Source organism: Rhinoderma darwinii, chromosome 11 (assembly GCF_050947455.1).
Source record: "Rhinoderma darwinii isolate aRhiDar2 chromosome 11, aRhiDar2.hap1, whole genome shotgun sequence".
In the NCBI taxonomy this organism is placed as follows: Eukaryota; Metazoa; Chordata; class Amphibia; order Anura; family Rhinodermatidae; genus Rhinoderma; species Rhinoderma darwinii.
In genome coordinates this window covers 5,919,178-5,933,755 of record NC_134697.1, presented here as the reverse complement: position 1 = coordinate 5,933,755, position 14,578 = coordinate 5,919,178, and the positions used below count along the sequence as shown (strand labels likewise).

At 44.7% G+C, this 14,578-nt stretch overlaps 1 protein-coding gene across 1 annotated transcript in view; it reads left to right on the top strand.

Annotated features, from left to right (window-relative positions):
* Window positions 1–14,215, top strand: part of SHOC2 (SHOC2 leucine rich repeat scaffold protein) — a 55,082-nt gene extending 40,867 nt beyond the window's left edge. Inside the window, exons 5-9 of the mRNA XM_075842802.1 lie at window positions 4,078–4,266; window positions 4,807–4,929; window positions 5,017–5,154; window positions 6,579–6,696; window positions 7,489–14,215. Coding sequence (XP_075698917.1) covers window positions 4,078–4,266; window positions 4,807–4,929; window positions 5,017–5,154; window positions 6,579–6,696; window positions 7,489–7,697 — 777 coding nt within the window. The 3' untranslated portion in view covers window positions 7,698–14,215. The remainder of the gene's footprint in view (window positions 1–4,077; window positions 4,267–4,806; window positions 4,930–5,016; window positions 5,155–6,578; window positions 6,697–7,488) is intronic.
* The last annotated feature ends 363 nt before the right edge of the window (window positions 14,216–14,578 follow it).

Genomic DNA, 14,578 nt, shown 5'->3' with positions numbered 1-14,578 from the left:
GAGTATAATACAGGATATAACTCAGGATCAGTACAGGATAATTAGTATTTTGGAAATTTTATTAAAGTTTATATTACTAAATATAAACTTTAAATGGTGTTGGACCCTTTTAATCTTTCATTTATGTAAAACCCTTTTAACCCCTTCCCGCACAAGGACGTACAGTTACTGAGTTGTTTCCGGTGCACACTGTCGCCGACAGCTGACTCTCCACTCTTGCCGGCCAGCGGTCCTTCGCCGCTGATTTTGGCGAATGAACCCCTTAAATTCGGTGATCGGTTGCAATCGCCGAATTTTAGGGGTTTCTAGCATATCTGCAGACCCCCGGTCCGAAATCGTGGGGTTTGCCGATAGTATGGCAAACAATGGTTTCCGTGTATGCAATGGACGGAAGCCCATCAGGACCAACCTTCGGCTGGTCCCGATAGGCTTCCTGTCAGAGTGACAGGAAGTCAGTGTCGTTCCCGATGCACACTGTCGGTGACAAGGTGTGCATCGGGAACTGGGAGATCTGCTGTCCCCGACAGCTGACACTCCAGTGTTGCCGATCAGCGCCTCATCGCCGCTGATTTTGGCAATTAACCCGATAAATGTGGTGCTCGATTGCGATCCCCACATTTAGGGTGTTGGTAGCACATCCGCAGCCCCCATGCAATTGTGGGGGCTTCTCATGCTTGTGATGGCATCCGGAGGCTAGGCAACGGCCTCAGGGTCTGCCATGTATGGAAGCCTATGAGGACCAGTCTCTGGCTGGTCCTCGTAGACTTACCGTCAGAGTGACTGACGTCACACTGACCTAGGTAGTGTAATGTATTCTAGCAGCGATCGGAGCTGCAGGTAAAAAAAAGAAAATGTAAAAAGTTAAGAAAAATGTTTTATAAAAGTGTAAAAATAAGTTGTGTTTTTCCTATAATAAGTCATTTATTATAGAGAAAAAATTAAAACGTTAAACAGTACACATATTTGGTATCGCCGCGTTCGTAACGAACCAAACTATGAAACTATAATGTTATTTTTTCCGCACGGTGAACGCCGCATCAAAATAAACGGAAAACGATGTCAGCATCGCTATTTTTTGGTCACCACCCCTCCCAAGATATAGAATAAAAAGTGATCAAAAAGTCGCATTTACCCCAGAATAGTCCCAAAAAAAAACTACAATCCGTCCCGCAAAAAACGAGACCTCCCACAGCTTTTTTGACAAAAAAAGAAAATAAATTATTTTATAGAAACGTAATTTTATTGTGCAAACGCTGCAAAACGTAAAAAAAACTATACACATATGGTATCGCCGTAATCGTACCGACGTAAAACTTAACTTATTGCGCACGGTGAACGCTGTAAGAAATAAAGAATTGAAAGCGCCAAAATCGCTGTTTTTTGGTCAACTTGGCGCTAAAAAAAAAAAGATCCTGTGGGGTCAAAATGCTCACTATATCCCTAGAAAAGTTCCTTGAGGGGTGTAGTTTCCAAAATAGGGTCACTTTTGGGGGGTTTCCACTGTTTTGGTCCCTCCGGGGCGTTGCAAACCTGACACAGCACTGAAAACCAATCCAGCAAAATCTGCGCTCCAAAAGGAGCTCCTTCCCTCCTGAGCCCTGCTGTGAGTCCAAACATCAGTTTATGACCACATATGGGGTATTGCCGTAATTGGGAGAAATTGCTTTATAAACCTTGGGGTGCTTTTTCTCCTTTATTCCTTGTAAAAATGAAAAAATTCTATTTTTCCACAGAAAAAAAGGTAATTTTCATCTTCACAGACTAATTCCACTAAATTCTGCAAAAAACCTGTGGGGTCAAATGCTAACTATACCCCTAGAAAAATGCCTTGAGGGGCGTAGTTTCCAAAATGGGGTCACTTTTGGGCGGTTTCCATTGTTTTGGCACCACGAGACCTCTTCAAACCGGACATGGTGCCTAAAATATATTCCTAAAAAAAGGAGGCCCCAATATCCACTAGGTGCTCCTTTGCTTCGGAGGCCGGGGCTTCAGTCCATTACCATACTAGGGCCACATGTGGGATATTTCTCAAAACTGCAGAATCTGGGCAGTAAATATTGAGTTGTGTTTCTCGGGTAAAACCTTCTGTGTTAGATTTTTTTTATTTTTTTTATTACAAATGAATTTCGCCAAAAAAAATGAAATTTGTAAATTTCACCTCTACTTTGCCTTAATTCCTGTGACACGCCCAAAGGGTCAAAATACTTTCTGAATGTGGTTTTGAATACTTTGAGGGGTGCAGTCTTCAAAATGAGGTGATTAATGGGGATTTTCTAATATGTAAGGCCCTCAAAGCCACTTCTGAACTGGTCCCTGAAAAAATGGCCTATTGGAATTTTCTTGAAAATATGAGAAATTGCTGCTAAAGTTCTCAGCCTTGTAACGTCCTAGAAAAATAAAAGGACGTGAAAAAAAAAACCGATGCAAACATAAAGTAGACATATGGGGGATGTTAACTAGTAACTATTTTGTGTGTTATTACGATCTGTTTTACAAGCAAATACATTTAAATTTAGAAAACTGCAAAAATTTTCCAAAAAAGGGTAGTTTTTAACAAATATTTAATTTATCGACCAAATTTTTTCACTTACATAAAGTACAATATGTCAGGAGAAAACAGTCTCCGAATCGCTTGAATAGGCAAAAGCATTCCGGAGTTATTACCACATAAAGTGACACATGTCAGATTTGAAAATAATCATCTGTGTCCACAAGGCAAAAACAGGCTCAGTCCTAAAGGGGTTAAATATTAAAATTCTCTGTGTGGACGGTGTTGTTCCCTGTTTTTTTTTGCGCTCTCTCGCTTCGCTCCCGCCGTATTCCTTCGGTATAACCGTTACTGTCGGCACGGGGAGCTGAGTTTTCTTGAAATGGCTTCATAAATTAGTCATGATCGCAGCAATTGCCAATAATTCTTCCTTTCTGTAATCACGCCCTAACGCTCCATCTACAGTCGCTGCTGCGCCGTCTCCCCCTCCCCCTCTCATGTACGTTTTTTTTGGTAAAAGGTTTCAGAATCTCTTCGCTGCAGGTTTAACCCTTTCCGTGTCTGTCAGACTCTTAGGGGATTGTTCAGCATTTAGTCTCTTGGTTTTTCGTGCTATACAGTAGGGATGGGGTTAAATGCCAGCTTTTCTGCATTCCCCTTATAGGAGCGGCTCGGAGAGACCTGAATACTTGTGAGGATTAAAGGGTTAACTGGACTTTGTGTAGTAACCTGGAATTTAGCATTAAAGGGACAGTACGGACTTGTGACCCTGCAGTTTCGGTGTGGGGGGGGGGGGTTCCAGATTGTATCGGTAGTCAGTATACTTCAGATCCAGTTCCGGTACCCCGACAGAATTCCTCCAAGCGCCTGATGAGAGTATTCCCTCTGGAATGGACTGTCCGGTATTGGAGACCTTCATTCCTGGAGGTATTCTTTTCTTAAAGGGCATTAAGATAGACCCTTTAATTTAGTGCATCTTCTATATGGGCATAAACTAGTATATGGATTCACATCCACTGCCAAGTGCTGATTGGGGGCCAGACAGCAGAAGCTTCAACTGGTATTGTTTCCTCTTATCTATAAAGAAACGTCTAGACTGGATGCAATTGTAGCAAATCCTCAGCTGTGAGAACTAGGAGGTCTTTCCAGGTTTTTAGCCTCTGCATGAAAACACTTACATTTTCAATTACTCGCAACAAGCAGCTGGTCAGTAGCGACCGCAGCATCTAAGGGAGCAGAACCGGATCGGGACAAGTTTTAGGCTGAGTTCACACTGCGCTTATTTTTGCGATATTAACATGTTTGTTTTTTTTGTTTCGTTTTTTTTAAAATTTGGTTGATGAACTCTGATTGAGAGGCTAAGAAGTTTTTCTATCAAAACCAAGAAGAAAAAAAACCACGCAGTGTGAACCCAGCCTGATGTCTCCGAAGGCAAATAATGGCTTGCATTCACTGGCATCAAGCAGAGATCTCGAAAATGGAAAGGAATGAAAACACAACGTATATTAGAAAGTTGTAGAACTTCTCCTTATACCGTGATTCAGCTTCATATAAACTGTTTAACCCTTTGTGTGTATTTGTTCCCACAGGGACTCCTGTCCAGTCTAGTGAAGGTTACCAGCTTGACCCTGGCCAGGAACTGTTTCCAGTCTTACCCGGTGGGCGGCCCCTCTCAGTTTTCCGCTATTTACTCCCTCAATATGGAGCATAATCGCATTAATAAAATACCATTTGGAATTTTCTCCAGAGCAAAAGTATTAAGTAAGCTGAACATGAAGGTGAGTTCTGGCCGCGCCGTTCACGTTTGTGCTGTAGTAACGTAACCTATTGGCGCACATCACCGTAGTAGTAAGACACCGGCGGCGGGAGGAGGTTACCGTACAGGCCGATACTATTACATCACTGGCCTCATGTGGGCGCAGGAACTGGCTGCCAGACATCCCCGTACACCCGCTATAAGGGAAACATAGTATAGAGGAGGTACAACACCTGTAAGCCACATGTATGGGATCCATTGTACAAAATAATAAAAACACAAAAAAGGTAATGATGGGGGAAATTCAGAATTGCAAATCTAAAAAATTCTTCAAGTTCCAAAGGCCCCAAACTATCTTGGTCCATAAGGGGTGAATTGATGGAGCAGCGTGGCGTCCTTCGTTGCTGTTGTCCCCAATGGTCCTCCGTGTACAGATAAAACGTGACTGATATGTGGGGGAGGGTATTTGTAATGTGTGAATCCTCGATCCGCACGGATCATCGGTCACTCTATTGTCTCAATGTAACGCCCGGTTCGTGACCGTTTATCGCCCCGCCCTCAGGACAATCAGCTGACTTCTCTTCCCCTGGACTTTGGGACGTGGACAAGCATGGTGGAGCTGAACCTGGCTACTAACCAGCTGACCAAGATCCCAGAGGACGTGTCCGGCTTGGTGTCCATTGAGGTAGATGCCTGAACTGGCTCCGCTCATGGTGGGGCACGGTCTTGGTGGTCCCGCTCTTCTGAACCCACCACCCGTTTCTTCCTGCAGGTCCTAATCCTGTCAAACAATCTGTTAAAGAAGCTTCCTCACGGTGTCGGAAATCTGCGCAAATTGAGGGAGCTGGATCTGGAGGAAAACAAACTGGAGTCCCTGCCCAATGAGATTGCCTATCTGAAAGACCTGCAGGTAACATTGCACCAGACCCCCCTCTGTTGTGTGAAGGTGGTCATACAAATTACATGTAAGTCAGCCAAAGCGATGTGTATGGGGGACTCCCATCGTTCCCGTGGGAGATAAGCAGCTGCCAGAGGAGTCTTGACGGCCGCTTATTTCTCTTCCCACTGAATACTCATTCACTCAGCTGAGCTGAGAGTTTGTATATAAGAGAGTCGGGAGGAACAGCTGTCGGCCAAGCGAGCATTCGTCCAATATCTAAAGTGTATGGCCAGCTTAAAGCCTAGTTCACACAGAAGATTCTGCCTGGAAAAATCAGATCCGTGTTTTGTTGTTTTTTTAAGTGGTGTTGCACCACACACGGTTTTTTTGTTTTTTGCCGCATTTTTTTTTACCTCTTCAACAGGCAAAGTAAAAAAACGCGTCAAAACTCCACGGTGCTGTTTTTTTCCATCTCCCATTGATTTGAAAGGGGGTTTTTGAGGCAGGAAACGCCTCAAGATTGGTCATGCTGCTTTTTTTTTCCAGCGAGAGTCTTTCAGGTGGCGGGAAAAAACCGCCTCCACCTCCCAATAAAATCGATAGGAGGCGATTTTGGCCGTTTTTTGGCATGGTTTCCACGTTAAAAACAGTGCCAGAAAACTGTGTGAACTAGCCCTTAAGGAGTTGTCCAGGGTTAGAAAATCATGGCTGCTTTCTTCCAGAATACAGCGCCTCACGTGTTTATGGGTTGTGTCTGGTATTGCAGCTCAGCTCCATTGAAGTGTACAGGGCTTAACTGCAGTTCCGTGCACCACCTGTGGATAGCCGCGGCGCTGTTTCTGGAAGAAAGCAGCCATGTTTTTCTAACACTGGACAGCCCCTTTTAAAAGGATATTCCATATTTATTACATTTCCTTATAAATAAGTTAGGGACCCACTTAAGGGACCTCCTGCCATAAATTTACAGTCATCAGTGTACGGAATTGCACATTTTCACTGCCTCTGTATTCTCTGATTTGACATTCTCAGCGCTCAATGAGCGCCGGCGATCACCTGTCTGATCGTGTGATCAGAAACTCCACTCTGACTTGTAGGTGAGGGTCTTGAACGGGCGATTCCCCCTTATTAACTCGTTAAATTATTTGAAATGAGTTCCTTTAATAATTATATCCCTGCTGTCTAGTGGGACCATGAAATTCTCCCTGGTGTCACGTGGGTTAATATTTGATTACATTTGTCTGACGATTAATGGGTTAATGTTTATATCCCCGGTGGCCAAGTGGTCACTTACCCCTCCAGGCTCCGCTGTATTGAACCATCATTGTAGTAGTGGTGCTCGGCCTCCTGCACCGCTCCCTGCAGTCACACAGGACGGGGGCGGTCAGGATAGTCCTCTGCGTCCTCCGTCATGGACGTGGCCTCTATAGTGACGGTAAATTCTTTATTCTTACTAGAAATTGGTGCTCACAAACAACCAGCTGACAACTTTACCCAGAGGGATTGGCCACCTAACGAACCTGACGCACCTCGGGCTCGGGGAAAACCTCCTGACGCATCTTCCAGAGGAAATAGGTGAGAGATTCTTACCTGTTCAGACTGTAGGGATTCTTACCTGTTCAGACTGTAGGGATTCTTACCTGTTCAGTCTGTCGTGCAACGTTCTTGTGGAATTTGTGGGGTTGTCACAAAGTTACTAAATAGTAAAGTGATGATTCCACAAATTTTCAGCGTGTGCCCCATCAGTACTGTGTGAGATGTCCCTCAGTATTGGTGTAGTGTATACATGTAGCAGAGCTGAATTTGCCATGTCATTGACTGGTTTAAAAACTCAATAAATAACAATACTGTAGTAGATGTTGCCTGCAGTCCTATGTAACACTACAGATAACACAGTGATATCTCTCTGATTACAGATAATGTAGTAGTGTTACCTGCAGCCCTATGTAACACCACAGATAACACAGTGATCACTCTCTGATTACAGATAATGTAGTAGTGTTACCTGCAGCCCTATCTAACACCACAGATAACACAGTGAGAACTCCCGGAGTACAGATAATGTAGTAGTGTTACCTGCAGTCCTATGTAACACCACAGATAACACAGTGATAACTCTCTGAGTACAGATAATGTAGTAGTGTTACCTGCAGTCCTATGTAACACCACAGATAACACACAGTGATAACTCTCTGAGTACAGATAATATAGTAGTGTTACCTGCAGTCCTATGTAACACCACAGATAACACGTCAGAGTACAGACAATAATTGTTACTTGAAGCCCTATAAAAGTAGTAATTCGGCTCTGCTACATCTTCTTGACGCGGTTGGATGTCTATGAATTCTGTCTGTGCTCGTCTTGCAGGTACATTGGAGAACCTAGAGGAGCTTTATCTGAACGACAACCCCAATTTACACGGCCTGCCCTTCGAGCTCGCCCTGTGCAGCAAGTTGTCAATCATGAGTATCGAGAACTGTCCTCTCAGCCACCTCCCCCCGCAGATCGTGGCCGGGGGGCCCTCCTTTATCATCCAGTTCCTGAAAATGCAAGGTCCTTATCGTGCCATGGTCTAATAATGCAAGTCCCATACACTGTACAAAGCGCATTCATGTGGTGTCAATGTATATATCTATATCCAGGAGCGGCCGCACGCTGGAGATTTCTCGCTATATGAAATGTATGTCATGAAAAAAGGCAAATTTAATAAGACGCATTACGTGTTTTTGCTAATAGAGGAATCATAGCCATTTAGATTTTTTTTATTATGTAAGAAAATATCAATTGCTTGTCAAACTTTTTCTTTGCTGAATTTGGTAACTTTTTATTATTTTTTTTTTTTTGTATTTTTTATTTTTTTTTTAAGGTCATTTTGTAATCTGAATTTTCAGCACGGATTTTTGAGTCGCCAATATTATTTTGCCAGTGATCGCAGCTGTCCGGATTCTGTTACTATGGAGACCATTTTGTCATGTGGTTTAAAAATCGGAACCAATGAATTTTGAGTATATCCCTTTTCCCGGCCGGGTCTCCCTTATTACATATGTAACTTTTTTTTTGCGTTGTTTGCCGTCAGGGTGAGTCACTGGATTGTTGGTCCGCGATTTGCTCCATTTTTAGTTGCTTACTGTGGTATCGGCTCAGTCTGCCCGTCTGTGATTTACTTATTACTCTGATTGCGCATCTTAAATTTTATAATTAACCGGGATGAGAAGCCCTCCCTCTCGCCATATGCCCCTCCCTCTCGCCATATGCCCCTCCCTCTCGCCATATGCCCCTCCCTCTCGCCATATGCCTCTCGCCATATGCCCCTCCCTCTCGCCATATGCCCCTCCCCCTCCCATTTTGCTACCTTATTATGGAGTCACGTTTTTGTTAAAAATCTCCCAGCAAACTGCAGTCTGGCGCACATTCCCTGTACATATCAATTACCGACTCATCATCATTTAAGATTAGTTCCTGAGGGCTCCGATTGAAATGTAATTTTTTTTTTTTTTTTTTCTTTTTAAGTCTTGACCCTTTTTAAAATTTTAAAGAGGGACCGGTCAGTTCTACTGATTTGTTCCTATGACAAAGCAGTTCTGGAACACCTTTTCTTAGAACTCTTTATTGTCGTTCCTCTGTTATTCCTCCTGGAAATATCTGAATAAATGAACATAGCTCGGTGTAACCATTTTTATGGTCCAATGGGTGTGTCCCCACAGTCTGATATTGTCCAAGCCGTGTCAGACGGTGTAGACACAGCCCATTGACAGGGGTTATGGTAACACCCAGTTGTCAATTTATTCATACTTTTCCAGGAGTAATAACAGAGGACCAACACAGTTCTCAGAAAAAATACTCCAGAAAAGCTATTTTATGGGGGATTGTCATCATTTACTACACCAGACGTGAGACGGTAGAAGGGTAGGTTGGCAGATGTCTTCAGTGCACCCACCGGTCTTATAAGTAATCTACACACGCCTTTGTTTCCCATCGAGGGCTTCGCTTTACGTTTTTCCTCATGCTCATTAAACGTCATGATCGTAGCGTGATACTCGGCAAGTGACGTAAATTATTGCAATGATATGAATTATGTTTCTATGGGAGAAGTTTGTTCCAATTGTTGTAGATATCTTGCAGCATCTGCCCCTTTAAGAGCCTCGTCCCAATAGTGGAAACACTAGACCTCTGGTTCCTGTGGTCGGCCTCGGGTGGTCCTGGTGGTCTGCGGTTCACGTTGCATATCCATGTGTCAGACATTTCTCTGTATTCTGCCCCATCTTGTTCGGGCGTCTTCACACGTTGCGGCACGGATGTGGACACCAGACTTTTAGTTGTATTCCTGGTTTACATGGACTTGGCCTTAGACCCGACTTGCCACCTTGTTGTCTTCAGACTCGACGTATTCACTAATACACAAGCCCATACGGTCGCCAAGCCCGTGGCGAACCTACAAATTGTAGCATGCTGGGGGCTGTAGTTGCGCCACAGTTGCAGAGATCACGCTCCTTAACAGTCATCAAATTCTTTGCAGAGTTCGGACCATCATATCCGGATACCGCGCCGAGAATGGTATATATTCTGTATAATGGCTGTAAACGTTACAATGTGCCCCCTCCCCCACATTGATTTGTAGACCTCTCCATATACAATATAAAGGATCAATGAATGAATTACTTTCTATATAACCACTGTACGACCGGTTTCCGTTCAAGCGGCGCAATCTATTGTGAGCTAAATTGGGTTCTGTAGAACGGCGGTGGGTCCGGATCTTGAGCCCGGTTTCCGGCCGCCTGACTAGTGTCTAAGTCAATAATAAATAGGGGCCCCGCTAGCACCTGTACCTGCTGCTTCCTGTAGTCACTGTTACAGTCTGGTTTCTACATTGTAACAGCTTGTGGCGGATATCTCTGAGACATATCTTCCCATACTAGCTGATAGTTGTCAGACTCCACCCCCTTATGATGATCACTTTTTCCTACAGAGGTGTCAGGGCTTTGACATCTCCATTCTTTCAGCAAGGTAACGTGAGGTGATGACCGGAGATTTGGCGTCTGCTCCCGGTTGTAATTGTCGTCTAATAGAAACAGAACCCGAGATTGATGAGTAAATATCATGTGATTGTAATGAAGGGGCGGCGTGTAATGTAAGTGATTGCCAGTTATGACATCATTAGTCGGAGTGATCCAGGAGGAGCCCGCAGAGGGGGCACTTTACCCTCCGGATATCTTTATTTTCTCATTTTTGTAACAATATCCCGTTTCTCAGGCCCATTAAGCGATGGAATCATCTGGAGGGGTGACGTTAAGTGCTCATTAAACGCTGTAAAGTGCTGCACAGGAAACCAGTCTCGTGACCACTCGTGGGGGTTGGATTTTGGCGTCTTTGTCCAGGGTCCAGCCGCCATCCCATTACCTGTTTTTTTTTTTTTTTGTAAATAACATTTCCAGTTTATCAGGAGGAGGATGAGCGCATCCCGTCCACACGTACCGTACCGGGTCGCCGGCGCAGATAGTCAGATCCTTGGGTTACGTGGAGCTGTAATTTGGTGCATGCTAAATATTCAGTGCAGCTCCCTACTACAGTATTTGGTAAAACCTAATCAGAAATTTGGAGCGGTTTCTCGGAAAGCTGGGTGACTATCGGTACGCCTGCCAATACCGCTCCCACAACGTTCCTAGAGTCCTGTACGACAAACCTGCCTGCAAATATACAGAAGCCAAGGTGTGTCCCTGTATAAGATACCATTCAGGCGTCTGGGAAAGCTAGGTGGCATCCCTACAGGCAGCCATATGTTCCTTAACTCCCTGTTGCCAAAGTAATCCTGCAAGTAGATGCAGTCAGTTGAGTTCTGCCCTGACGGGCACTGCCCACGGCTGCACTATTCCTTCTTTGTGCCATAGAATCCCTTCCGCCAAACTATAGTGCCAGTGGTGTCCGTCTCTGGTGTCGGCCGTAAGTATTTGAACCTATTGCCAAACCCTGAACCAGCGATCTGGTTTCTTTCTTCCAAAAACCGCGCCACTCTTGTCCACAGGTTATGTCTGGTATTGCAGCTTAGCTCCATTGAAGTGCATTGGGCTAAGCTGCAATACCACCCACAACCTGTGGACTGGTGTGGTGCTGCTTTTGGAAGGATAAAGCCATGTTTTTCTTATCCTAGACAACTCCTTTCATTTAGGGAAATTGCCAATATTGCAGTAGATGAGAATGGACTTAGCTGGCCATAGACATTCTAGAGCGGGACGATGGGTCTCCTGATCGTTATCACCCCATGGCCACACGTGCATAATATTTTATTGGAGATAAGCGGCTTCCAGGCACTTCTGATGCCACTTTTCTCCAGAAGGGGGGGGGGGAGTGACCATGGATTGAGAGGTAAATATTAAACTATATGATCCTTCATTTCCTGACACTTGGGGATCATCTGGCAGCCCCCAAAAACATTACATTCTTGAAATAATCAACAGGAACTTCTGATGTCTATGGCCGGCTTGGTGTACAGATGAACCGTACTTTATTATTGTATCGCTGGGATTTCTGGACAGGAGATGCCCTGAACCCTCCTTATTCCTCCGTTTTGCCAACTGATTGCGGCAGCTTGTGCAATTCTCCGTCTCCAGCGTCCACTATGCGGTCGCCTTGTACCGGCTGTTGCCTTGGCCGTAGGATTATAGGATGACATGTAAACTAATCCGTACCCGTGCTCTGCAGCCTGCTGCTCTAAAGCTGCGTTGGGCATTCTGGGAGTTGTAGTAACGTCTGGGAGCGCTGCAGGTGGCAGGGCATTGGGTAGTAGAATAAGGGGTGTTGGGTACTGTACACACATCACCTGCTTCTAATGTTTGCAGCCGTTCTGTGAGGTCGCTGCTCCGGATGGGGCAGAAAAGTTGCATTCAACATAACCGTGCCAGTCTGTAGGCGGCAGCATTGTGTGGCGTCTTCATTGCATGCTTGCCCGTAGCCCTATACCCGGCGTCGGTTATGTTATATTCAGCCCGGATTCACAGGGGGCACTGAGGGAGAAATGACCAGTACATGACAGCCCTACATGAGTGGGAATTCATACTACCCAAATATCATTCACCTCGCCGGTGCCAATGTGACCCCGGCCTGTGTGCCCCCCAAGCCACTAAATGCCTGTCATACACACTGCATATAAACCTGATTATTAATGTAATTGTAACTTATAATGGGGGGGGGTGGGGGACAGTTGCTTTTGTTGTGTGTATGGGGAGGGGGTTCTGCTGTGAGTGTTGTACATGGGGTATCACAGGTGTCTATAAGGTATGGCTCTCTACCATTTTACTACACCCCCACCCCCTTATTACCTTTCTCCACACCCATGCCTGTCTTGCATATCAATTAGTACAGGTCTCATCTGAAGGAGGTCGTCATTACACCTGGACCTATCCAGGTCTGAAGGGGGTTTCATAAAGGTGCCTTCCTACCCCTGAGAATGAGGTGGTTGAACCTGCCCCTCTCCTTATCTCTATCCATATAGGGGTTGAATGTGCCCCTCTTCCTGCCCAAGAATTTGCCCCTCTGTATAGAGCACGCTGCTGGAGACAGGGCACGTATTTGGAGACGTTTATTCTCCCCGGACGAAGGGGTGAAACGACTAACAATATGTATTACTGTCTGTACTCCTGTCTGGTACCACATATGTCACCTCTGGACACAATTTTACACTTTGTATATAGAATTTATCTACATATTAATTTGTCACTTTGTTAATACATGAAATAGCTTATTCTGAATTACATCCGGTGTTGTACTCAAGAGCTGCACTCACTATTCTGCTGGTGGAGTCACTGTGTACATACATTACTTATCTTGTACTGATCCTGAGTTACATCCTGTATTATACTCCAGAGCTGCACTCACTATTCTGCTGGTGGAGTCACTGTGCACATACATTACATTACTTATCCTGTACTGATCCTGAGTTACATCCTGTATTATACTCCAGAGCTGCACTCACTATTCTGCTGGTGGAGTCACTGTGTACATACATTACATTACTGATCCTGTACTGATCCTGAGTTACATCCTGTATTATACTCCAGAGCTGCACTCCCTATTCTGCTGGTGGAGTCGCTGTGTACATACATTACATTACTGATCCTGTACTGATCCCAAGTTATATCCTGTATTATACTCCAGAGCTGCACTCACTATTCTGCTGGTGGAGTCGCTGTGTACATACATTACATTACTTATCCTGTACTGATCCTGAGTTACATCCTGTATTATACTCCAGAGCTGCACTCACTATTCTGCAGGTTTCAGAGCTAAAATCTCTCAGTACTCTCTGCTTGTTCAGTGTCTGCACATGACTTGTTCAAGTGATTTGCATTCTGCTAAGTGTCGTCTGATGTAGGATAAACAAACTCCCCCCTGCATTATAAGATGTTAGCTAAACTTCAGGGGTTGCCTGCCTGCAACCTTGCTGACTGTTTCCAATAAGAACCAGCAAAATAGTGAGTGCTGCTGTAACTTAGGATCAAGATAAGTAAGGTCATGTATTAACAAATATTTTATGTAGATAAATTCTGTGTATGAACTTTGACTATCCAACTTCATTAAAGTTCTTTCCGGTGTAGCTGTAACATAAACGTCTTCTAGATCAGGAGGATTTACCTACAGCTCGGGCCGGGCGGTGGACTGGGTCAGTAAGTTGGCTGGACGGCCCTTTTATAAAGACATTTTGTGGCAATAATTTCTACCCAGCGGTGATTTCTGTCTGCGCCAATCTTATTTTCCGCGTCTTGCATGTGTTGGTTGCTTTGCTAATTATTCCGGGACCCCTCCAACCCCCGTCCGTTCTCTATTCTGTGTTTTTGAGGAGAGATTGGGTACAACTTTCAGGGGGCAGCTTTCCGCGGCTCTGGGTGCGTCTCCCCGCCGAACCTCTACCATCTGTATTATATGTGCATTCCATGCTCGCGCCCCGTGAACGAACCGGATGACCCCCCCCCCCCCCAAGCGACGCATAACATTTACTTTCTCTTCTAATGGCAGACCTTTGCACTTTTTTACGTTTGCCTCCCTCTTAATCATTGTAAATATAAATGTCAGCAAGTATCAAATTAAACATGTTCAAACTGTGCATTGTCTCTCCTTATTTTGGGTGGGGGGTGTGAATGGGGTCTTATTTAAAATAATGGTGGTCCCCTGCGTCATCCACAGGGCCCTGTCCAGACAAGCTTTACAATGACCGCACGCAGCAGTGAAGGTGTAAAATCGGCCTTTATTAGATTTCGATTTACTTATGTGCTGATAAAGAGTTACATCTGGTCTTACACTCCAGTCACATCCAAGGCTGCATTTACTGTGGGTTTTTATTCACCTTCCTGTATGTGCACTTGCATTCCCTTTTGATACATTGTTGCGGGTGTAATTTTGTACAGTAGCGGATGTAGAAGTTACATCTCCCTCAGTGCACTGCAGCAGAGTATATTGCATTATGGGA